This window comes from Pteronotus mesoamericanus, unplaced genomic scaffold (genome assembly GCF_021234165.1).
Source record: "Pteronotus mesoamericanus isolate MK-2021 breed Mesoamerican mustached bat unplaced genomic scaffold, CSHL_Meso_final contig_263, whole genome shotgun sequence".
NCBI classification, from domain to species: Eukaryota; Metazoa; Chordata; class Mammalia; order Chiroptera; family Mormoopidae; genus Pteronotus; species Pteronotus mesoamericanus.
Window position 1 is genome coordinate 5,976,441 of NW_026555112.1, and position 26,391 is coordinate 6,002,831.

At 47.9% G+C, this 26,391-nt stretch overlaps 1 protein-coding gene across 2 annotated transcripts in view; it reads right to left on the reverse strand.

Annotated features, from left to right (window-relative positions):
- The window catches only part of CHST11 (carbohydrate sulfotransferase 11), a 241,066-nt gene that overhangs the window by 97,991 nt on the left and 116,684 nt on the right, over nt 1–26,391 (reverse strand). For both annotated transcript variants that reach the window (XM_054574600.1, XM_054574599.1), the window contains exon 2: nt 18,109–18,194. In XM_054574600.1, coding sequence (XP_054430575.1) covers nt 18,109–18,194 — 86 coding nt within the window. The remainder of the gene's footprint in view (nt 1–18,108; nt 18,195–26,391) is intronic.

The following is a 26,391-nucleotide window of genomic DNA, read 5'->3' on the forward strand; positions in this document are numbered from 1 at the left end:
ACAGAATTGGTTTTATGTAGAGAAGACACTTTGACAAGAAGCCTAAATTCTCCATAATCCTGAGTTGGAGTTGAAGATACATTAAACACCCAGGAAGGACAGACTCAGAAGCCCCGGCCCCCAATACGTGCAGTGTTCCATTCTCGCTGGCCATGGCTGTGGCAGAGAGTTCCTCAGGTCCCAAGGCTAAGGAACACTTTGTCATTTTGTCCACCTCGCTGGTACTCTGAACCCAAGCTCATGAAACAATCTAAGGACTGACATTTGATGCTCTAACAGGTCTGACTCCAGAAAGTGCTGATGTGCTGATGAGAACATTCCAGTTCTTGTGGCAGTTAGTTTGATTTAATAAATAGACATCTCATTTTTTTTAAATCACATGGAAAAATAGCCCATTTCCCGGGGAGTGTCCTAGGAAATACTGTATTGGCATCCACAAATATGCTTTGACCACTCCTAGGGGGCTGCCCAGGCCAGAGATGGCAATTAAGAAAAATGTAAAGCATTTGTATATGCTTCCCAAAGGTACAGAACTCTTTCACGTGCATTATTTCACTGACTCTGACCCAGTCCTATAAACTATTACACTTCTTGTTTCTCAGGGTTTCGGTGAATGCTGCTTTCAAGGTTAACATGAATACACAAAAGTTCTGGTCTTTTAAAAAGAAGTTGTTGGTGACATCATTGTATGAGTGTTGGTTAGCATGAATTGTACAGAAGGTTTTATGAAGTTTTTATTATTAAATAACTATAAAACCTCACCAAAATAGCTCAAACTAACTTGGGAGAAGGCCAGTCATAATTAGTGGAAAACCTGAAATGCAGAATATTTTTTTAAATGCACATTTAATACTTGAAGTCCACATAGTAAAAGGAACCCACAGCTAATAAAGCGCCTGTGTCTTTCACAAACAAACAAGACTCCATGAATTAGGCTGGTGTCCTTATGAAGGATAAACAGTCCCACTGTGTGAGCTTGGAGGAGCCACATATGCTCGCTGGGTCTCAGTTTTTTCATTTCACAAGAAACAAGCCACCAAGAGAAAGGACAGGATCATCTCCCGGTACCTGCCGGCTCTACGGGACTCATCTCTTCTAATTATGTTCACACTATTAATTTGCTTAGCAAATTCCTGCTTCATGGTAAACCTGGAGGAAATGTTCCATGTTTTAAATTAGCAGAGTTCACACTAATGAGCTATAACTGTCTTCCAGGCAGATTTGGAATTGAAAAGGCAGGAAAAGAAATGATATCTAGAAGCGCTCACGTAGGTTCATGTGGTTGACTTTCACTCTCAAGGAATCTGTTTTATGGAGGCTGGTAGACAGTCAGTTCAGGGAATTTTTTTTTTTTTTAAGAAAAAAAGAAAGCATTCATGAGTTGCCTGTATCTCTGAGAGAGGAGAATAGAAGGATGATGGCCTCTGGATTCTTCGAGGAAAATGGGACCAGGCAAACTCCACCCCCCACCCCCCACCTCCCGACACCTGCCATGAAGGGCTTCTGTCCTTGGAGGACTGTCCAATTTTTCAGGACGCTCCAATTTCTTGTCTCAGGAAAAGATCACTTCAGTGGTCTCAAAGGTTTTGTATAGCAGCTTAGTGACAAGGTTGGGCCTAATAACTACAAAGTTATTCTTTCATTATTAGGTTTTTTTGAGAGTTTGATTCTTTATCAGTATTACAGATGGACTTGTACCCTCCCCAAACTCATATGTTGAGGTCCCAACACCACACAGGACTGTATTTGGAGACAGAACCTTTAAGGAGGTAATTAAGTTTAAGTGAGGTCATGTGGGTCCTGGCTGGGTATCTCAGTTGGTTAGAGCCATGGTTGCGGGTTCAATCCCTGGTTGGGGCACATGCAAGAATCAACCAATGAATGCATCAATAGGTGGAATAACAAATCAATGTCATTTTTTCTCTCTCTCGAAAATCGATACAATTTTTTTTAAAAAAATGAGATCATATGAGTGGGGCCCTAATCTAATAGGACTGGGTGCCCTTACAAGAGACACCAGACCCCTCCTTTTCTCTCTGTCCCCCTCCTCTCCCTCCTTCCCTCCCCCCTTCTTACAAAGAGAAGAGGTGCCATGTGAGGGCCCAGTTAAGAAGGTAGCTGTCTGTAAGCCACAAAGTGAGACCTCACCAGATAGCAACTCTGCTCACACATTGACCTTGGACTTCCAACCCCCAGAGCTTAGAAAATGAATGCCTATTATTTAAGCCACCCAGTCTGCCTGTGGTATCTTGTTATGGCAGCCTGAGCTGATCAATGCACCTGAGAAAAATGTAGTAACACTACTAGCTACACGTATGTCTCTGCTAGTGTCAGGCACTGTACTAAGGGTTTTAGTGCATTATTCTATTTAATTCTCACACCAGCCATACAAGGCAGGTACTATGATGATCTTCATTTTATATGCACTATTGGCTTATAAAATGTGTTCATTCATTCCCTCTCCTTTTCATTCCCTTACTGGACAAACATGTGGCAAACGCCAATCATTTATTCATTAGACAAACAAGTCCCAAGCACTACATGTTTAACTTCCTTACAGAGCAAACTGTTTTGATTCTAAGAAGGCCTATCAAGGGCACCACATGCACTGTCCACGTGGCATGTATGTGACTCTGAGACCACACACACTCTTAGCCTTGAGTGATCGGGGTGTCTGCCTCTTGACATCCCTGTCTTCCTTGCTGCAAAAACCATTTAATACATATTGTTTCCAGCCATGTCCCTTCTTTTTCTCCACCTGTCAATTATGCACTGACCCCTTTTCAAATCTCAAAATTGAGGTTTGCACATAATTGCTCTGACAATTCCCCTAGTACCGAAGCCAAAACTGAGTGCATCTTAATGAGATGCATAATTGCTCAGCACAATGCTTTTATTCACCACCATTCTGCGATTCAGCTGGGCAATTCATTTACCACCCATCTTCCCTCCATAGAGGCTCCAGGTTCCACTTCTCCAGCCTGAGACGCGGGGAGGAAGCATTGTGTTTCTCTGGAGCCCCCATTCATCACAGTCATTTCGCTCAATGGTGTTTTTCAGAATGGAGATCAATTTGGGCTAACGCACAGGCATTGTTGCTTGCTCAACCTCTCATGGCAGTCAAGGGAAGCTTTGAGAGGCTGGTTGCTTTTCTCATACCCAAAATAAGACAAACATAATTGAAATTAAATAACCTTTTCCTGATTTCAGACTGCAGACAATCCAGCTGGTGGGCCAGCACCCAATATTTTACACCAAGTGCACCCGCATCGTTTTATCTACAACAGGCAGCACAGACCACGCCTGTACATCAGTAACAAAATACTGATAACCAAATTAGGCAGAGTACTCCACAGTTTATAAATGGGTCTCGTCATCTCTCCAGGGGGGCATTGTTATCCCAATTTTTAGAGGTGAAGGACCGGAGTGCCAGGAGCCTTCAGGACCTACTCAAGAACCCCCTTCAAGTACGGTGAAGCTGCAACTTGAACTTGGGGCTTCTGGCTCTTAGCATTGTCTACAGCAGAGGTCACCTGTGAACCAAATCCAGCTATGTCCCTTTACTTACATATTGTCTCTGGTGCTTTCACATGACTACAACAGAGCTGAGTACTTACAACAAGGCCTAGAAAACACTTGCGGACCTCAGGTCTGGGGCACCAACTGAGTTTAGCACTTTACAGAATATTCCAGCAGGACATGAAGGCTTTGGGGTGCTTTGGTCCTTAGTGTGTGGGCAATTCCAAGGGAGCACAGCACCAGGAGCCCTCGGACCCTGGCTATGGTTATTGTGGCTGCTGCTGACATATAACTCTGCAGCCTCCTCTGTGCCCGGTACTGTTCCAAGCATTTTATGTCTTTATCTTCATTTAGTTTTCACACAAAACTATAAGGTAGGTACCACGATTATTCCTACATATAGTTGAGAGATGAGAAAACGGATGTACAGATAAGTTAAGTAACTTGCTTAAGGTCACTCAGCTAGGCAGGCTGTATAGAGTAGAGGAAGCTCTTTTCCTCCACTCTATTAAGGCTTTCAGGATTAGCCTGGTCTCAGTCACTTCTGAAGAGTTTGTCTTTGGAGGACGACTTGATATCTTGAGCTTCCTTCTCTGCATTTACAACATAGGAGATAATACCTACCCTGTGGACCCCCATAGAATTCTGAGTTTCAATGAAGCTAGACCACATAAAGGTACTTTGAGAACACTGTAAGCATTATGTGACCGTGAAGGAAAATTTTGACAAATATAACACTATTAACTCCAAATATGTATTCAATCTTCTTTTTTTTAAAGAATGGACTGACTAAATGCAGTTGGAGTTTCTCCTACCTTCAGGAACCTGTCAACAAAACCGGTATAAACTTCAGGTGCTGTGTACAGTTGCCAACGAGATGCTCTATTGTCTCAGCCTAGTCCCTGGAGGGGGGTGAGCTATAAGGAGGCCACGCCTCGGTCACCTGGGTTGCTGCCTCACAAGTTGGATTTGTTAGGCGTTTTCACAGCACCTCACTTTATGTTCAAAATGATCTCTGTCAAAGGCAGTATCACCACCATCATCACCAGTCTTCCCACTCCTCACACTTGTCATACTACTGTTAGGTTCTGCTCTCCTGACATCACACACCCAGCACGCCCCAGCCCCCCTCAGACCCTGCACATGGGGGCATGTATATTAGTTTCCTATTGCTGCTGTAACAAGTTACCATGAAACCAGTGGCTTAAGACAAAAACTTATTCTCTTACAGCTCTTGAGGTCAGAGGTGCTAGAGCCAAGGTGTTGGCAATGCCCTCTGGAGGCTCTATGGGAGAAACCCACCTGTGTCTTTCCCAGCTCTGGAGACCACTTGCACTCCTTAGCTTATGGCCCCATCCTCAGATTACCCTGCGCTCTGCTTCCGTCCATCATCCCATCTCATCATCGACACTGATTCGGACCCCTTGTGAGTACACTGGACATGCCCAGATAATCTTGGATAATCTTCCCATATTAAAATCCTTAACTTAATTACATCTGCAAAGTCCCTTCTGCCACATAAGATGACATATTCACAGGTTCCATGGATTAGGATGTGGACATCTTTTGCAGGGGGCCCTTCGGCCTATCACAGTTTAGGAGGCAAGTAACTGCAGGCCTTGGGTTTTGAATGACCCTGGGTCAAGGGCAACACCAGAGAGGAAGAACAGATGTCTGCTCTGGTTCCCTTATCTGGGTTTAGCAGCTTTGAGGCTGGCTTGGCTTTTATTCCCTAAACAGATCCTTTTCCTCAGCCTTGATTAAGGTGCCCCTCACACTGATGGCCGTGGTCTGTGGGATTTCCCAGGATCCTGCTGTGTAAAGCTGGTGATCAGAGACTCTACTACCTTCCCATGTTGGCGCTGGATTTGGACACTGCTGTTTAGCAAGTGAAATTTGAACAACTGAACTGATAAAGACAAGCACGGTTCCTTAGGCTCAAGAAAGACTGAACCTTGTGCACTAATCGGATAACGAATGGCAGCAATTTGCCAGGGGCTGTTTTTGGCAAGGCCTTATCTTAACAAGATACTTATCACTTTTCCCCCCCTCTGACTGAGTTATACCATATTACCCTGGGGGAAGGAGACTCAATTATCACTTGCTACTGACTCTCATTCTTTTAGCTACTGGTTCTTATTTCAAGATTATCTAGGCCTGAATCCCAATAATCATTTTCTTCTGAGCAAAAAGAAAAATCACAATGTTATATGTTATCCATTGGTAAGAAATGAGCAAATCAACCAACAAAATGAATTCATTTTGTCACCTGCTCAAGAAAAATCACACTTCACTCTGAGAATTAATCTTAAAAACTTTTTTTGAAAGAATTACAGTTCCTCTAGATGCTTCTCATTAAAACAGAGGTTGGCAAATTAGTCTTTCTGTACTAATCTTTCAGGAACCTCAGTTTTGAAGAGAGGGATGAGTTGGCCTTATTTCTTGGCACTGGTTAAAGGAATGTTGGAAGAGAAGGCTATTGATTAACAAGAGGTGTGAAAATTATCTGTGGATTTCTGTTTCTTATTCAATTCCTTTGACCATGAATAATTGGACATCAGCTGCTTGTGAACTCCCCTAGTATCTGCCAATTCCTTGTAAAAGTCACATTTCTTTTTAGACACAAGTTGATTTATCCTGTAAAATGAAGGAAAGCCTACTGAGAGCGAGGGTGAGATTCTAAACTGAGATTAACCCTCCGACGGACGAGACCCAACGCAGCAAGCCGGGGGGACGCGGGGGTTCCGTTTGTGAGCCGTTCTACAATGGCGACAAAGCAACTTTGAGGGACATGTTCCAAAACAGCCGCCTAATTTCCAAATGTCACTCTTAACATGCAATTTCCCTACCAAATGCGATGACATTTTCAAGTGGCTCCATCAGTCCTGGAATAAAGGTTCCTTCGGGAATGACAATTGCAGAGTGAAAGCATCTGGGCCAAGTGGGTGGCTGGGCTCCCTTGTTAGCTGAGGGACTGCGTCCCCTGATTCAAATCTGCCCCTCTGCGAAGATTACCAGCTGTTCCTTGTTAATGGACTTCCACATTGCTCTTGCAAAGTGGGACCCAGAATGTTCCACCTGCAAAAACCAAGGGCTCCGTGTGAAGTTTATTTAATTCCTTACTCTTAGTGGTAAGTAGGTGCAGGGGGGGCGAGGGCGAGTTAACCCTTTCATATAATTAATTCCTCCCACCAGCTACTGCTGGCAGTCTGGGTAAGGCTGTGGAAGCAATGCCGACCCACCAGACACCTAATGGATCTACCTATCAGCAGGTTGTGGCCAACCCTCCCCAACATGGGCAGCCCCTGCCCTGGCTTTTCCCGGCTGCCTGTGTGAGGCTTGTTTTCACTGGCTCTGTGCTTCCTTCCTGCTACTAGCAAAGAGACCAAAATCATCCTGACTCCCATTTGAACACCAGTTCTTGGTTGGAGCTCTGGCCAGTGGATGAAAGATGACCATGAACTGTGGCTTCCATGGAGCTCCTCCTAACAAGGCTATGGGTGGGGTGGGGGGACGAGGAGAAAATTACAGGTGGTCACTGTGCCTACCTGGGCAGGGAGGAGCTCAGAAAAAGGTCTGAAAACAGCCTCCCAACTCCTAAAGCCCGAGAAGTACCTCCTGCCACTTCCCCATTTTGGGCTTGGTCTCTGGCCTGAGCAAGGTCGTTCCTGACCTGAGGGAGTCTCTAGGACGGGTGCAGAGGGCAGGAAGCAGAGAGAAGTTGCTGGTGCACAGCAGGGGTAGACACGCATCCCCACACTCATATCCCCTTCCCTGCATCCCGCCCACTGGCTTCCCTATCTCCCAAACCTGCCACCTGCCCTGTTACCTAATGCACCGAGCAGCTGCTTCTCCTGGGAGCCCCCCGAGAGTGGGCTGTTCCCCCAGGAGCCCTCTCCAGTTAAGGCTGGCGCAGACCACCTGTGACCCTGTTAACGGCAGGTTTCCATGCAGCAGGCTGGTGGGGGTGCCCAGGATCTGCATTCCTAACAAGTTCCCAGGTAGTGCCAAGGCTGCTGGGCCCCAGACCTATCTGAGTAATCAATCCTAGAGCGGTGGTTCTCAAACTTGGCTGCACACTGGAACCCACTGGAAGCTTGTAAAAAAAAGCACTAATACCACAGAAATTCTGATTTAGGAGGTTGAAAGTGTGGCCTGAGCCCTAGGATATTTTTTAATTTCCTTTTTTAAAAAAAAATTCTAAAGCGCAGCCAAAGCAGAGATCCCTTGCTCTAAAAGATGAAGTTCCCTTTTAACAGGTGGAAGATGGTCCAGCTATAGGGAGACCTGTCTTCTAAGTGATCTGAACTTCAACTTGCTCATCTGTCCTCAGGGATCATTGGCTCCTTTCTGGCCTTTGCGCCTGAAGAGTAATAACCGCAGAAACACTTGGCGTTGGCCTCGTTCAGTGCTGGACATCTAAGCACCTCACGTGTCTGGATTCGTTTAATCCTCACAAGAACCCTACGAGGTAAGTGCTAGTATTATCCTCATTTTACAGCTGAGGAAACTGGGGTATGGACAAAGTAGTAAGTTTTCCCAAGCTCCACAGCTGGCAGGTGATGGCTCTGGGATTCCAGCCCGTGAGGGCTGGTCCCAGGCCACGTGCTCTGACCACTTCTCGGCGGTGTAGCCTCAGACACTCCCCTCTGTCTCAGAACTTTCCCCCAAACACTGGGACGGGATGTGAGGCCTGGGTCCAAGCAAGCCCTGGGCTTGCCCAGCCGTCCTAAGCCAAGCTCTGCTCTGGCAGAACGTCGTTATATCTGTGGATATCCTGCAGGGAACATGCTGGAGACAAAACAGATGGCCAGAGAGGTCTCTCCAGTATTCAAAATGACTGCCGGAATTGTACATTGGCCATTTGTGGCTTTAAACCCCTGATTTAAGACAAAGAGAAGGAAACATTGCAGCAGGCCATTTTAGGCAGCACCAGAGTCTGTCTGGGCGTCACGCTCCTGTGGCATGTTCCAGAACGGCCAGCTTCCTTCCAGGGCTGCCCAACAGCTGCCAAGGCTGGGGCCGAGCCAACCTGGCAGTGTCTCCCAGCGCGGTCATATAGACACAACAGATCAGCTGGGACTCTGGAGCTGCCGACCTTTCCAGAATTCAGGAGCTGTAGCGGAACTCAGTTTTCACGCATCCTTGACCTGCCTGTCCTAACCAGAGGGGCATGGATGAGAGGTCCCCAGGGACAATACTTCAGCCCCTTGACAGACAGCCGTCCTCTCCCCTTTGCCCGTGTCTGACTGTGTACAGGAGTGTGGAGCCCGCTGTTTTGCTGTGTACCATCTCTCTTGTGCCTTTGCTCAGTTGGGGCAATGAAGGCTACACACGTACGAGCACACACTCCCCCACACACATGCCAAGTCTAGGTAAACGGTCCATCTCTGCACCTGTCCAGCATCACGCACTGAACTCACACAGCCGTCATTTTGTAATGCTCTGTTCAGTGGCCCTACGCTGCTATCAGAGTACAAACTGACAGAGGGTAAGGACTTCTTTGTCTCAAGGGCCCCAGCAGCTAGTACAGCGCTATGCACACGGCAGGCGTTCTGCGCTACATTCTGTCCTCCACCTCCAACTCGTATGTTGAAGGCCTGGCCCCAGTTCCCCAAAATGGGACCTTATTTGAGAACAGGGCCGTTGTGGGCGTCATTAGTTGAGATGAGGTTCTCCTGGAGTAGGGTGGGCCTCTCTAATCCAATATGACTGGTGTCCTCGTAAGAAAGGGGAGATCTGGACACAGGCACGTGCAGGGAGAATGCCGTGTGAACACAAAGACACTGAGACGCGGCATCCACAAGTCAAGGAATGTGAACGACTGCCAGGAAAGCTCCAGAAGCTGGGAGAGAGGATGGATGCAACAGTTCTTCCTCACGGCCGTCAGAAGCAAACACTCCCGCCCACACCTTGATCTCGGACTTCCAGCCTCCAGATGGAGAAAATAGACGTCTGTTGTTTAAGCTCCCAGCCTTTGTTACAGCAGCCCTGGAAATAGTACAGTAGGTTTGCAATAAGCGTGGGAGGGAAAAGAGGGTGTAAAGGAATTTTCAGTTCCATTTCATTCAACACATATTTAGTGAGTTCCTACTTGTGCCACATGCCGTTATGGAAAGAGGAAGAAGAAGGGAGAGAAGAGGGAAGAAATGAAGATACGTGGCCAAACTGGGGCTAAGTGTTGGGGGCGGGAGTCTGCCTTACGCAGCCGCACCCTCACCCCTGCATTCCTTTCCCAGCGCTGTGACTCTTTCCCCACTTCCTTCACGTATCCACCCCCCTGCCCTACTCGCTCCCACCTCTCCTCCCCACACCTGTCCTGTGCTAGTCTCCAGAAGGACTCTTAGAAAGTCTAACGACAACATCATTCTGAGTGGCAGCCCTTCTGTGGTATTTGCACTTACACTTCAGGAAAAATGATTTTGGGGGGCCCCAATATGACTAAGACTCAGACCCACCCTCAGAGGCGCAAAGCTTAGTAAAATCATGTCTAAGTCATGAAATAAGTGCCACAAGGTGGAGATAAGGGGGCATTTGATAGACCCGCATGGTCCAACAGGGCAGTCACCAGCCACGTGACACATGCGCTGCTGAGCACGTGACACATGGCCGGTCTGAATTGGGATGTGCTGTGTCAAATACACATCAGAATTCAAAGACTTAGTATGAAAACAAGTAAAATATCTTAATAATTCTGGTTGATTACATGTAGAAATGATCATATTTTAGATATACCAGGTTAAATAAAATATTGTTAAATGAATTTTACCTGTTTTCTTTTTACTTTTTAAAATGTGGCTGCTAAAAAATTTCAAATTACATGTGTGAGTCACATTATATTGTGAATAGGCAGCACCATTCTAGAAGGACATTTAACCTGAGCTTGGGGAAAGCGAGAAGCAGGGAGAGCTTCCTAAGGGAGGTTTCATCTGAATGAATTAAAAAAAAAAATCAGAATTTACTGAACAGCTCACCGTGTGCCTGGAACTTTCTATGTATTTACTAAGTTAATCCTTAATAACTCAACTGTTGTATTTTATTTCTACTTCACAAACAAGGTTTCCAGTTCTAGGAAAGTTTCAGCTCTCTGTCCCAGATTTCACAGTAATTAGTGGTAAAGGCAGAGGAAAAACCCTTCTCCCCACTAGACCTGCAGGCCAGCTTCGCCATGGCGAAGGGACAGGGGATAGGAGGCAGGAAGAGATGGCTTGTGCTGACGCCCACCCTCCGCCAGGGCTCTCCCACAGAGAACTTGAGAACAAGCCAGGACTTTGTCTCAGCTCTACCCATGCTGACGAGGTTAAATCCAATTGGCTGAGAAGCTCCTTGAGTTGTGTAATTTACCAAAAAAAAAAAAAAAAAAAAAAAAAAAATCAAATTATGTAGCGGCCTCTTATAATTGAGGGTAATTTAGGAAATAACTTCCGAAAATGGCAGCTTTTACAGCTGTATTACCATTTGGAAATGACACAGGTCATTTTGTCACTCGAATGCCCTTCTCTAGATTATATTCACACAGACTAACACAGAAAAACCTCTTCAGGGCATTGAGCTTACCGCCCTCCAGATTTGAATACACAGGGTCAAATTAGACTTCCTGAAAGAGAACTGCTGCCTGGAACGACAACCTAAAATAACGTGGATCCGTCTGTGAGATCAATGGCCTCCCATTACCACGGCCCAGAACCGGGTCTTACTTAACCATTACACGGGCACTGAGCTAGGTGCTTAGGGATATGACAAACACAACCGCAGGGCGCCTTTAAAACTTAACAGCTGTATCTACCCATTTTCTAGGATGTGGGCCGAGTGTACGCATGCGCACACACCACACAGAGGTACTCCTGGCCTTATAAATCAGCGCATCCAGCTTCCTAACAACAGAGTCTACCAGGCAGAAAACATAAATCAACATTTTTAGGAAGTGCTCACGATGACTAGCTAGTAGCTTCCAGGCAAGAGGAAATCATCTATGTTATTATTATTCAACAAAATTCCAAGTGTGCATCTGCCAAGTGTCTGGGCCCGCAGCACAGGGGCACAGCCTGGCCCAAACCCCTTAAGACGCGTCCCAGGTTCCCGAACTCAACTCAGCTCGTTAATAGCTACTGATCGACACCAACTCTGCGCTCAGCACGCTCCTAGGTGCTCCTTACACACAATGTAGAATCTCACGACCCTGCAAGACTAGTATCTCACTCCTATTTTACAGATAAGGAAACCAAGGCTTGGGAGGTTAAGGAATTGCCCCAGGTCATACACCGGGGCTGTATACACCAGAGATGGGACCCCCCGTTTCCTTCAAGCATCCAACCCTTTCCTCTGACCCAAATCATGTCTGATTGTAGAGCCCCCATCTGTCCTGGCTTGATTGGAAATCCGACCAGGGCACCTTCCCTGGTTCAAGAACAATGGAGCCACTGGCCACAGCAAAAGAGGCTGCTCGCTGTTGCTGGTTTTTGCAATGGGCTTCGCTCATCTATTGTAATTTGCAATTAATAATGAAGTGTTTTCCCAAGCGCTGTGTGTGAGATCAAGTTAATGTAATATTTCATCTTTGCCAGCCAGCTGCCGTTCTGCTAAGCTGACAGTAAGCAATATCTTTGCATAAGGAGCCAGTCCACAACTAAATCAATTAATCCCTCTTCGGCTGGTAGACAGCTGTTGGGTCAAAGCAAGATAATTAGACGGACTCGTCATTTACCAGGTGGTTGGTAATGAAGGGATTAATTGACCAGAGTAGGGGCTGAACAGTGTCTGCTCTTTCCTGCCTTCCCCAGTAGATACAACCATTCAGCATCATTCTTCCCAAACAACAATTCAGAAGGCAGAGAAGCCTTTCCTCCCTTCTTGCAGATCCTTCAGAAGTGCCCACCAGACACCTGGCACGAAATAAGTCTGGGTGTGCTTTCTTACAGGACCACGAGCGAAAGTGGTTCATGGGTCCTTATGCAGGCTCCTCCCCGGGCTCTGCCTGGGGCTCTCTCCTTGGGTTTGCCCACAAAACACTGACCGAGTCTTCAGTGCTCAGGGCCCTGACCCATACACCTTCCCAGGAAGCAGGCGAGGGAATGTGCTCTCCATCCTGATGGATGAAGGTGCGTGCACAAAGCTGCCACAGGGCTTCAGAGCAGGACAGCAGAAATGATCGTGAGCAACCTCAGTGCATATGCTTTGAGTTGTTTTTCATGTAATGGGTTATGTGAGAAGCAAAGAATCAAAGATTTTCTAGAATAGGAGGGGCCCTGTCCTACCCCGCAATCCAGCGCTCCACTGGAATCACCTAGGGAACTTTGAAAACTACTGACATCCTGGCTCTATCCCAGACCAACCAATAAAATCAGGATCTCTGCGGGGAGGGCTGAGCATGGACGTTTGTTCAAGGCTCCCTGCGTGGCCCTAATGTGCAGCTAGGGTTGAGAGCCCTAGTCCAAACTCTTCGCTTTATTGATGAGGACACTGGAGGGTCAAGGGACATGACCTGCCTTAGAAAAGTCCCACAGTTAAAAAGAGGAAGAGTCCGAAGCACAAGCTGGCTCATAAACTGCACGCCACCTCCTGTGGGCTCCTTTGGGACCTCGAAACGGGACAGTGGATAAAAAGCCTAAGCCTTCTGAACAGTCGACAAGCCTCATCCACCTTCTACCAACCTCCTTTCCTGCCTCGTCTCCCACTAGCTCCCAACTCCAGCCACAAACTCCTCGCCCTTCTCTAAATGCGCCATGGACTGTCTGTCCCCCGCTCCCCCTCCCTGTGGGCCTTGCCCCTGCTGTCTCTTCCCTCTGTGACGCAGTTCCCTCTTCTCTGTCAGATGAAGTCTGGTGTGTCTTCAAAGGCCTGGCTCAAAAGCCACCTCCTCTAGAGAGCCCCCACACTGTGCCCTGCACCTCATATGGTTAATTACTCCTGATTCTCCCATAACTTTGCTGAAAGCATCTCACACAGCCCTTACCACATCCTATCACTGACATGCCTCTCTTCCCCACAGCTTTTTCCCCTGTTTATTCATTCTATAAATGCCTGTAGGAGAAACACATTTTGGCAAGCGTTGCTCAGAAAACTCTTTAGGTTGGGACTAGGAGAGTTCCCTGCCCCTCCTTAGACATTCCCGCTTTTATCAATTTAAAACATTCATTTGAGTCAAGGTCCCCAACATCCACATTTCACTAACTCAGGCTGTCCCATAGCAGAGCTCTTGCAGGTGACTCCTGCTTAGCGTGGCTCCAGCCAGGAGACAATGGCCTCTCCAAATACCAGGTTCAATATGCAAAAAAACCAATCTCCAATTGTTTGTTGGGCAACTACTGTGCATTCCTTACCATTCATGAGCCCTGGTCCTGGCTTTGGGAATTTTGCAACCATCCTGAGCACATACCACCTCTCAGCTTAGTTACTGGGAAAGAGCCTCAAGGAAGCATTTTTCCCACGCTTGGAAAGATAAAGTGGTCAGCTCTCACCTTTCTACAGCCCCGCTGGCTCAGACAGAACCAGCCTTACCACTCAGGAGCTGTGTGATCCTAGCCAATAACCCAGCCTTCTGAGCCTCAGTTAACGTATCTGAAAAATAGGGTTATTGGATGCCTTCCTTTTAGGGTTGCTGTGAAACTTCAATGAGACATGTGTGAAAAACACCCAAAATAGTCACTAATATGTATTCCATGTTCAATGAACAGTACCTTCCTCCCCCCCACTCTTTCTTTCGTCCTTACCTTCCTTCCCTCTCTCTCTGTCTCCCCCAACCCCCAACCCCCTCCCCTCCTTCTCTCCATCCTTCCTCCTGCAGCCTACCTTATGGAGACATAAATTTACTTTAACACATTGAAGAACGGACCAATAAGGGTCCTATTTTATTGTTTTATAATAAAATATTGACTGGCCCTCAGAGACCGCCTAGGAACGCCTGCAGACCCGTGGACCTAGTGCAAGCCTCCTGGCTCAGTGCTTACGAATTCCTGGTCAGCCCTCGGGCTGTGCATCTGTCTTCTCAGAACGTGGTAATCACAGAGCAAGTATAAATGCTAAAGAAAGAACTAGGCAGGGCAGGGCTGAACCACATGAGTGATGCTGTGAAGATTTCAGGGAACCCACGAGAGGACCAGGAGGTGGGCGAGGCAGAAGGACAAGCTGTCTCGCCCTTGCTGGCATTTAGGGGCAATTATGCCCTATTAATGGCTGACATCGGAGCTCCGCCCCGAGAGTCTGAGCTGAGCCAGGGCGGCCCACAGATGTGCTTGGCCCGCAAATATGCAGTTGGAAACTCCTGAACTTTCAGTGACTTGACGCCAGCTGATCTGATCGGCAATTACGTTTTATTTTGGGGCCAGGGAGACAGCATAGAACCAGGAAAATTATAAGACATCAGAGTGCAGTTTTTCTAAGAATATCAACTACAAACTTTTTTTAACAGATTGTTGTTTTAATGGTTAGACGTTTTCAAGGGACTAAAATAAGAAACCTTGGACAGTAAAATCAGATTACAGCCAATTTTCCCAAGGGAGGTTTTGAACCTTTGTCCAACAGAAATCTGGTGTGATTTTTTTTTTATTCCTTTTTGGAGGGCAGAAGGGGTAATTCCTGCCAAGAGAACTTTGCTGGTGACAGCGAGTACAGCATAGACACAAACAGGTCTGCCGTCTCTTTTGGCTCTGAATGTTTCCTTCTTACTAGCTGTGTGACCTTGGGCAAGTTGTAGGACCTTCTCAGCCTCAGTTCTCCCACACATAAAATGAGGGTGCAATGCCCAGCTTGAGGGTTATTATCCACATTTGATGAGATGTTCGTAAGGATCTAGACAAGCATTTGGCCTACAGCATCAGAACATTGTAACAAGGCGGTGCTGATTTCTCACCATCTGAAATGAACTGTTCCTGTTTTCACCATCATATATCAACCCAATAGCCAGTCAGCATCAAAAGGGGATGTGCCATCTCCAGGGGCAGTTTGGTTTCTAGCCCTCACAGGGGTCATCATCTACCTCTGGGATGACATCAGTCCAGGCTTAGCGGCTTCCACAGCTTGGTCAGCAGGGACACGTGAACCGCAACCAGGCCTGATCAGGAGCAAAGTTTCAAGTACCTTGTGGACTCAAAACCTAAGTAAACTCAGCAGGAATGTCCACTTCCTTCTTTTTTCCCTTAACGAGTCACCCAGCCCCTGGCAGCCCAAAGGGTCACCAAGACAGCTCCTCCCAGAAGCGCCACGGACTGGACTTGCGTGGGAATGGAACATAACTGCAGCTTGTTAAGGAAACGGGCCTAAGAAAAAACATCCTGGGGCAACACCCCCAGGAAACAGGGAGATCTTCCTGCAGGGACGTTATCCGGGTTGCCATCAAAAGGGGCCAGACAGCTTGCCCACGACATTCTTGATAGAGGGCAGTGACTCACCCACCTACGCCCTCACCAATGGCTCCCAGAGCCGCCTCTCGGCCCCCCTCTTCCCTCCCAGGTCCTAGGCCACTGCCGCTCAAGGAGCACCTCACTCACACGACACTCATAACACCCCCGAAGTAAGAGACGACCTCTACCCAGGAAGTTTCTCTCTCCTTTAATTGGTTTACTCGCCGGACAGGGCACTCATGTCAGTTCTGGGACAGCAGGAGGAACCAGACGTGGAAGGCTAACCACACGCGCGCTGCTCACCCTTTTGCACCCAGCGCCTGCCACTGAGCAGCTCATAGCGGATACTGGTAACAGCAGAGGAAGGAGTGAATGAGCGAATGAATCTGGGAATGAACGAACTCCACAAGCAGCACCGAGGAGGCACATCTTCTCACCAACCCTGCAAGGCAGGTATTTTGAGCACCGTGTTATAAGTGAAAGGAAGCAGCCTCAGAGGGGTTAAGTATCTTGCCCACATTCACATAGCTAATAAATGAAGAAACCATTCCTTGAATGTGGTCTGACTCTACAGTCAAGACTTCCAACATTGAGTCCATTCTCATAACCATGATAATGACGAATCATATTTACACAGCCTCTGACACACCGGTTATATCATCCTCCCAACATTCTGGAGCGATGGGAAAACTGGCCTTTAAAGACGACTCATCCCACAAGCCAAGGCTGCGCCGCCAGTTGGAGGTGGAAAAAGAGTTTGAATCTGGACTTACGTTTTTCAATCACAGATATTTGGGGGCACCTGCTGTAAGCCAGGCCCTGCGTTAGGGTTGGGGATACAACAGACACCGGCACAGACACGGCCCATGGACTTTCTCTCCAGAGGGGCGTCTACTTCAGAAACAGTCTCTTCCCGTGACACCACAGGCTGCCCATAAAAGTTCCTCAGGAAAGCCGTAGTGCCCTAGCTGTTCTTTTTTGAAGGGGAAAATGATCTGAGGACAGAGGATGTTAACAAAAAGATGGGAATGGTTTGCATCTCAGTGGCATGGGTTTGTTTCCTACGTGGCTGCCCAGAAATCCTGTCCTTAGTCAAAGCTGGTTCTGCTCTTCCTAAGGACAGTGTGTGAAGGGCTGGGGAGACTTGCCTGTCACCATGAAATGAGTTGGGCAACCAAACAAAACCCAAATATCAAATTCCCTGCTGAGTCAACAGAGAACCCAGTAAAGGAAGCCTCGGAGTTCGCAGCTAGCTAGCTACTCTGGCCCAGTCACGCCAGAACTCCCAAGTGGAGTTAGGGACCAACAGAGCAGTGAATGAACCTGATTAGGCCACCTGTGATGGCCAAACGCAGGAGTCTCTTTTTCCAGAAGGGAGTGCAGGCGAGAGACAGAGAAGAGATGCGGGATCTCAGGCCCGCCCCTTGGCAAGACTTCTGGAAATTCAGCACCTTGAAGGACAAAGCAACATTTTCCTCCACCAAGCAACTTGGTCAACAAGAACACTAAATTAACAATTAGATATAAAATAAAGCTCAGAGACTATGGTCAAAGCAGTAAAAATTTTTTTTTAACAGAGATCAAAGGTCAGCAGACGGGCTACTAATTGTTCACTCACCAGTTCTCGGTGTCAAGTGCTCATTAACATTCCCACAAAAGGACCAGCCTTGGGGTCTCCATGTCAAGACCCACACATATCAAGGCGCCCAGGGCTCCCTCTGCTCCTGGATTTCCACGGAGGACACTTTTCCTTGGATGGAGCTTATTTTTGCTCCAAGGAACTCTTTTCATAATCAAGTCCACTGTATATACCGCGACAGTCGCTTAGCAAAACGTCCCTCCATACAAGGACATCTTGCAAAAATGGTGCAGTGAGGTGCCACTCTTGGAGCATTATTGGGCTTTAATAATCCTGTTCATCCCCAAGGGCCTTCTGTGGGTGTGCCAGCGGCGAGACTGCACAGCCTGCCAGCTCCGCGATTTCAGACTCACATTAATGGCCCCTGTGTGGCTCTCAGGGGCTCAAATCCTGGGCAGGACAGAAAGCCCACTGCAGCACTACCCCTCGCCAGAATGTCAGAGCCGTTATACAGAGAAGGGTGACCCAGAAAGCAACCACTGAGAGGAAAATGCCAGGCAGTGCAGGAAAGATTCAAATCCCCCAAAAACAGAATTTCGGCGTTGCTCAGACCCTCCCCCAGCCCTTCCCAAGTCAACACATGGACACAACGAGGAAGTTTCCAGGGCTTACCTGGGTCGGGCTGTAGAGCTCTTGCAGGGGGCTTCGGGACCCCTTCCGGCAACAGATGTCCACGCCGAAGGGGTTCCTCCGCATGACTGAGGAGAGAAAGCGAAGGCCCATCAGAAATGAGCAACAAACGTTTGTTGTGTGACAAAGAAAAAGGCACAGAGGAGGGAAGAAGAAACAGGTGGGGAAGAAAGGCAGGTAACAGGCTTCTCGCAAAGCTATACCTTATCTAAGGGCATTGGGGCCATTCTGCTTTCCCCAGCATTCAGGCATCTCCACACCCAGAAGGACAGAAATAAGGCTAAAAATTCTTCCCAGCAAACTTTAAGGAAACAAGACAGGCATCCGAAACATTGAAATGAAACTGCTCACCAAAGTCACTGTAAAGGCTGTTCAAGATGGAGAGCTGTACCTACACCAAACTTGGTGATATTTCTAAAATTCCACAGGCTTCTCCCTCAACCATCAGTTACAACCCCTCATTCCTGGTCCCCAAGGCATCTGGTCCCGAGAACGGTGCCGGCCCCCTACCCAGGTGGGCTCTTCCCACTAAATAAGTCAGGGGCCCGGCTCCCCAAGGCCTCTTGTAAATGAGGTTATTTTTAATGAGACTATCAGCTCCAGGCATAAAGGATAAGGGTTGATGGTTCTAGACAGACAGAGGTGGCATCTACAATTAATATAAGAGGGGAAATGAAGTGAGCTTCTAAAAAACCCAACAGTGCTAAGGACAGGACACTAAGCACTATTTTTTTTCTAAGCACTAAGAACTATTTTTAAATGGACACACATCCTTTCTTTTTTTCATTTTTCTTGTGCTCAAACGCCCTCCCTTTGTGCATACCGTCACCCGCTTGATAATTACTTGTTGGAGGGAGGGAACAGGAAGGGATAAATGAATGAACGAACAAGCACTTGCTTCCTATATAGGAAGCAATTTTCTTGTGCACTGACACAATAGGGACAAGAGTGAACAAGAAAAGCAGATCGCTTCACAAGCCTAGGCATTTCGCGCCTGTGGAGTGGCAGCAGAGGGGACGGCAGGAGTTCTTGGGGGCAGACAGCCTGGGTTTGGACTCTGGCTCTACCGCTTACCAGTTGTGGGACCTTAGGCAAGATACCTAACCGTTCTGTGTCTCTGTTTCTTCATCCGTAAAACAGGGATGAGAAAGGGACCTGGCTCCCTGGGTTGGTTGTAAAGATTAAATGAGTTACTATTATATGCAGACCGCTTAAACCGGTTGCCAGCAAAAAAAAAAAAAAAAAAGTGTTATAAATTTCCGAAGCCACCAAAGATCATAAACTAGATTTGCACATAATTTATAACAAAAACCATTCCCCTGGCCCTCAGGGGAAAAGGTAGGAACTTCTCTATCCTTGAGTCACCAAGAGAGCTCATGAAAAGGTACCTGACCTCAAGCCGGGCTCGGGATTCTCTGACTACAAAGCCACGCAGAACAACCTAAGGCCCCAAAAGTGTGAAAAGCCATCTCCACAAGGAGCCAACTACTTCTGGAAGGTCTCCAGGTGAACCGACTCCTTCTCATGCAATTCTCCTTAGACCTGTCACTTGGAGCCTCATGGAAACCCTGACAGTATGTCATCAATTCCAGGATACTTGAAGCTGCGCTTTCTCTCTCCTCCTTTACCACACCTAGAGCAGGCCTGGCAAACATTTTCTATAAAGTATCAGAGGATGTTTGGCTTTACGCCATATGGTTTCTGTCGTCACTTCTGAACTTGGCGACACAGACAATACAGAAATGAATGGGCGTGGCTGTGTGCCAACATTTCACTGATGGACACTGAAATCTGAATTCTGTATAATTTTCACATGTCAGGAAATAATATTTTTCATTGATTTTTTATTTTTTCCCCCAACCATTTCACAGAAACAAGTGCTGGGCCGGATACCGCCCCAGGCTGCAGTTTGCTGGCCCGTGCCCTGGAGAACAGCCCCACGTATTCTGGGGTCAGCGGTATGAGCCCCACACACTGCCGTGGCCTGCAGCCTTCTCTGGGCAACTGTCCACATAAAAGCCATTCGAATTTGATTAGGCTGATCGCTGATCGGGGAAACACTGGTCCTTTGTTCCTCCACGGTTGCCTCGGGAAGGGGCGGGGGGCGGGGGATCCACGTTGTGTTTTTCTTTAATTTATTACTTCATTTTTCATTTCCACCAAAAACGAGGTAAACTGTTAAATGCACGCAAGTTGCCCATGGTGCACAATGACATAGCAACACTTTGGAGGAGAAAAAACAGCCATAAAACTTGTAAAATTATGCCCACGCCATGCAAGATTAACCTCTCCCCATGGCGGCGGACAGGCTCCCCGAGACCCGTGGCTGCAGGACCGCCATGGAGAGAACCCCACCGTGCAGCCCATTAAAAATCAGCTTTTATGGGGGGCAGTATTATTTAATTGGTTTATTTTTCTAATACAAGGCCTTTAAAATGCTTTGACCGTGTGGGGCCTGCAACATGGGTCCTTTCCCAAGGCCGTCTGCCCTCGTGGCTCCCGCAGCCCTGCCTGTGACTTCATTGGGCGCCGTGTGAACCAACTTTGACACCCCAGGCCACAAAAGCCAAAGGGGCCTTGTGTGCTTTTTATGGGAATGATAACAATCCTACCATTTATGGAGCGCTCACCGTGTGCCAGGCACTTGGCGAGGCGTAACCCTTCACGCAGTGAAGGAAGTGCCTGCATTTTAGAGATCACCTCTCTGAGCTCCCCCTTCACTTCAGAAACTTGACAAAGTCAAGGCCACAGGGGTGGAAAGAAGCCAAGCTGAGTTTCGAACCTGACGACTGGGCTCTTCCTATCCAATACTGTAATGAGGACCTACTGCAGGCCTGGGAGACGGAGGAAGGGCTGCCCAATTACACCCTGAAGTGTGAGTATATTGACACTGTGCGTGTCTTAGGAAAAGCCACATCAGAGGATGTTGCGCAACCAATATACACAGATGGTAGCATTTAATGTTTAAAGAGCGCTCAGGGGGCACGAAATTAAATCGGCACAACATCAGCTTTAATTCAACACAACAGTTTTGGGGGTGGGCCCCGCTGCTGTCCCCACGTCCCTCATAGGAATGCTGAGACACTTAAGGAACATGCCTAGGTCTCGAGACGAGTAGGAAGCGAGGGCAGGATGCTAAAACAGGCGGCCCACGCCCTCGGGTGCCGCGCTGGGCCAGCGTCAAGTCCCCAGTCCCCCACACATCTCGGTAGTTTCCTCCGGGCCCAGGACCTGGTTGGCCAGCTGCTGCAAGGACAGGTGAGTTAAAATGTAATTCAGTGTTACAGGATTCATCGGAATGATGCGCTATGACGGTCAAACTATTAGCTAACAGTTAGTACACTCATTCACTTACTTCTTTGACAAATTCTTATCAAGCACCTACTATACGCCAGGCATGAGGTATGGGGGATGCAGGTCCTTTCCATCTTATGTATCAGATTAGAACACAGCTTGGCACACAGTAGGTACTCAGGGGTTTAGGAATGACCTAGGATTTACGGCTTCTGTTACATGCATCAAACAGCTTGTTTCTTGGTACATATGGAGGATAGAAGCATCAGACTGCTGGGTTTTTTTCCCTTTGAAAATGAAAGGTCTGACGATCAAAAGCCCAAGAAAGGAATCACTGAGGACATTTCGCAGTGGCCTTCTGCTGTCCACTCACCACGAGGTTTCATTAGCAACAACACTTGTTTTCTTCTTTCTAAACTCAAATCAATGAAATTCAAGGCCAGTTGTGGAAGAATCTAATTGGCTCCATTTACAGGATGATTTCTTGGAACCAGGAATAGTTCTGTATATTGCAAACACATAAATGAAGCTAAAATTAAAACTTGGCCCCTCATGTTTGTTTCACTATGGTGATGAGCACGTTGGTTTTAAGCGGAAGCTTCACTGCCAGTGAGCTGGGAGCAGGTGACGGAAAGTCAGCTCACGGCACGGAGCGGGGCCTCCTCACCCGCTGCGTGGGCCCGTGCAGAGCTGCTGGGGCGGACGGGAGCCGCTGCTGGGTTGTCCATTCAGGTTGCAAGACATAAAACTGAAATGTTGTGGGACCCTGCGTGAGAACTTGCCTTTGACGCATTTCATAAAACCAAAGACTTTTGGGATCCTGAGGGCTGGAACTCGGGTCTTATAAAATATGGCGGTTGTTAAACGTCATCATCATTTTAGAATCTACCATGTGCCTGAGATGCCCGACACAATGCAAAGCCCTTTTTTCACAGTTTGCATTGAATTCTCATAAAAACCCCTGTTATAATCAACAGTAATATCCTTTATTCCATTTTATTTATTTACTTTTGATGTTTCATTTTTTTTATTTCCCCTCTGCCCTCCCTCCCCACCCTTGGTGATGGCTGTGCCCATCTGAGCACAGTTGAGGAAACTGAAGCCCAGAGAGGTTAAGTAATTTGCCCCAGATCACACAGCCAGCAAATAGCAGAGCAAGCAGCAAATTCAAACCTAGGCCTCTCTGTTTCTAGAACGAATGGTCTTAGAAGATGCTTTCACACGGAGCACTCCCCCCACAAACACCAGTGTTCTCACGTCCCTCAACAATCCACGCTAAGCACTCGGGTACTGAATGCCCCAGGCCCAAACGGGTCTCCGCCCCCTTCACTGGTAAAACAGCTTTAAAGCCCAGAGGACTTTAAACACTTTCCAAATCTCCTGATCTGCTAACAGCCTGGGGGACCCTTGCTCTGAGAGCCGGAGCAGCCCTGTGATTAGGGAGATGTTTTCTCCCAATGCAAAGATAGGCTCGTGCTGTCTGGCCTAGTCTGGCCCATCTGTCAAGAGGACGTTGGGATAGGACGTTGGGGTGGGACCGTGTCTGAGTCAACCTCATCAAGTTAGAAAAAGGGCAAGTGACACTCAGCTGCCTCCAAAGGGGCCCTCCTGTGAGGGCAGGCCATTCTGGTGACTGTGGCCCCACAGCCTGCCCTGAAAGACACTATGTCACAGCTCTCCCCCATCCCCTTCGGAGGGCACCCTACTGTAACCTGAGTGACCCACCGTCCTAGTTTGCCTGGGACTGAGACATTGCGAGGACTGGGGACTTTTCAGTGCTGAAGCCAGGATAGTCCCAGGCAAACCGGGACAGGCTGGTCACCTGGCAGCACTCTTTGCAATGAGAAAGTTCAGGAGCTGAAGTCAACCAGAATTGGACTCAAATCCTGGTTTCACTGTTAACTCATCTTGGGACACTGGGTCAATGCCCTAATAATCGCTGAAACTCAACTATCAAATACAGTACTTATGCCTATAACCTAGGGCGGTTATGGGAATTAAACGACAATGTAAAAAAGCTTGATACACGGCTTTTTGATACCCAAAACCATCCATGTGAAATGTCACAGGCCTGGATCCTTCCCCCAGCTCTGCTCTTCACCTCGAACAAGGTCTCCCCGGGCCTCAGCTTTCTCCTGGGTTGGCAGAGGAGGTAAAACCAGGTGATCTCTAAGCCCCTTCCAGCCTGAAATCCCTCATTTGTAAGCACACAGCAGGGCGTGTCTCCCTGGAGGGCAGGGTAGACAGTTCTGGAGAGGAAGAGGAGGCGGGGCAGCCCAGGGCGGGGCAGCCCAGGGCGGGGCAGGGGCGGGGCTTGGCGCGGGCAGGGGACCGGGTGGCATTTTAGCAGTGATGAGGGAAGGAGAGCAAGGAGCCTGTAGGGCCAGCAGAGGGTGTGAACCGAGAGGCAAAGCTTGGCTGTGAAACAGATATCCCATCCATTTTTTCTCAGTTTACAATCCACAGCCGAAGGCCACAGGCTTGCATCCCGGTTGAAATGAGAAGGTTTTTTATATGGAAAAATGCCATCATCTAATACTAACAATAAATATGGGACTCCTCTCTCCCACAAAAAGCCTTATAGAAAGCAGAGCTGGGGGTCTCTAGCTCTGGGGGAACATGGTGACGGGGACCATTCCCTGAACAAAAACCTCCTGTCTCAGTCTCCATCCAGGATTCCGGCCTGACGTTCCACTGGAGGGGATCGGCATTGGAAGGTCTCAGCGCAGTGTGAACCCCACCTTCTCCCTGGTGCACCCGCGACCCCCTCCTTCAGGAATTACCCTCAGTTTTTGAGGCCAGCATGCCCTTGGACCACCACTCTCCTTTTCAAGTGCAAAGGAAGGAGCTCCCTTTGAGTCACTATGGCTAGACCCTGAATTCCTTGTTTTGGCTCAGCCTCTGGAAGCCGTGCTCAGATCTGGTGGAAAGAGGAAGAAGAAAGACGAGAATGAGGGGGAAGGGAGAGGGGCCGGAGGGAGGCTTCAAGGGTTCCTCCCGTTCCTGAGGGGCGCGGAACTGACTCAGCCCTAAGCAGCTCTCCTAAAGCTGAGAGGTGAATACAGGTAAATAAGTTCTCATAAACACTACAGCATGTTAAAAAAAAATGTTTAAGTACTCAGGAATCTGCACCTCTAGGAGATGTAATTTTATCTTAAGAGAATCTGAGGCCCTTTGAGCCCAGCGTGTGTGTGACATATTCTGGTATCTGGATAGGTCCAGGTTTTAGCTTGCCTTGTTTGCTCCTGCCCCGCAAAGAAGGAAGACTCAAAGTTCACGTTTGAAGACGGAAGTGTTCTTATCCAGCATCTGACCACTCGCGCTCATTTTCAGAGGAGAAAACGCATCCGAAAACCAACAGACAGCACATTTACAAACGGTCAGTCACCCCAGACAAAAACCATTTCTTGCCAAAGGGATGCAGCATGATTAAACCACAAACAACAGCAAAATATTAAACTTTCATTTTTACTACCCTGGGAGAGGATTTTCTAAAAGCTTTCCTAGTAAACCATTTGCTTTTCTGGGGGATAAAACTGAGCTCAGCTATGTGCTCTCATGACTAGACATTGGAGGTGTCTTTTTTTCTGGAGTAGATGTGAGAAATGTCAGATGTGAATTAGCAATGAACACAAATACAAGCCCTTCTGCACACTGGGTGGGGGGCGGGGGGACTGGGTCCAGTGAGAAGGGAGAATGGCCCAAGGTCCCACAGCAGGCCTGGGAGGGCAGGACCAGCAGCTCCTAGGCTGGCTCATCCCCCCAGCTCTCAGCCCTGGCAGCCAGGCCCCACGCCTGTCTGTCCCCTCTCTCCCTTCCCTCTGCCTAAGTGCTTAGTGCATGGCAGGTGCTCAGCACATTTGTGTCCAGTGAATGAAAATAAAACAAAAAACTAAAGATATTTCTTTTCTAAAGGTATCAGGTCAAACCACTTATTAACAAGGGAACAAAAGAAGTTGGCATTTTCCTTCCTAACAGACTTCCTCAAAATTATTTCACAGGCCTTCTCAGTCAAAGGAGTTAAAACCAAAACATAAAGCAAACTAAGCATGATGCATTCTGGGGGAACTGCAAGGTGCCTTTAACGAGTTCTGCAAGCACTCGATAAATGTTCGTCTTCGTTAGAGCCTCCTCTGTTCCTCACAGCCACCCTGGAAGTAGGTGGCATCATGTCCGTTTCAAAAACAAGACAAGGGAGGCTCAGAGAGGTTGAAGAATTTGCCCCATGACTCAGCTTGTGAGCGGTAGAGCGGGAGGTGGGGGGGATCCAAACCCTGCATGCTTCCCCCCACTACTCTAAAAAGAGCCATGTCACAGCTTAGAGATGTGCAGATCCAGAAGAGGCCAAGCAAAACAGCAGTTCTGAATGGCGACCTGGTGTTCCCCAACTACGCAGAGTCTCTGGGTGCTTTGCAGCCTTTCAGCACACCTGTGGTCCAGGCAACATTTCAGGAGCCCCAAGACACTGAGGCAGGAGCCAGGTCCGCCTAGGCTTTCATTAACGCTATTATCAAACTTCAACTTTCTGACTTCCTATTCCTTCCTGCTCAGAGTCCCCTGCACAGGGACAGCCCAGAGCCATTCAAAACCATTTCCGCATCCATTGCTCCTTATTAGGGCCCCTATAATCAACCACTGATGAATACTGAAGGCCTTGGGGATTTGATTTCATTGGGGAATGACCGGAACCTTTATTACAGGTAGGTCCCACGTCAGTCTCTCCTCCTGCCGTGAGCTCCTCAGAGCTCCCGATGCCCAGCCTGGGAGGTGGCTGCAGAACTGAAGTGAATTAAACTTTTGGCAGATGAAGGTCAAGGGTATAAATCTGAGAATTAGATGAATGCATTTTGTATAACTCGGGAAGAGAAATGATACGGCTTCATCGAAAAGCCAGGAGATTTATTGTCATAGAAACCTGCCACTGAGGGACTCTGATACTCAGCTTTGAAGAATATACTGTCTACACTACAA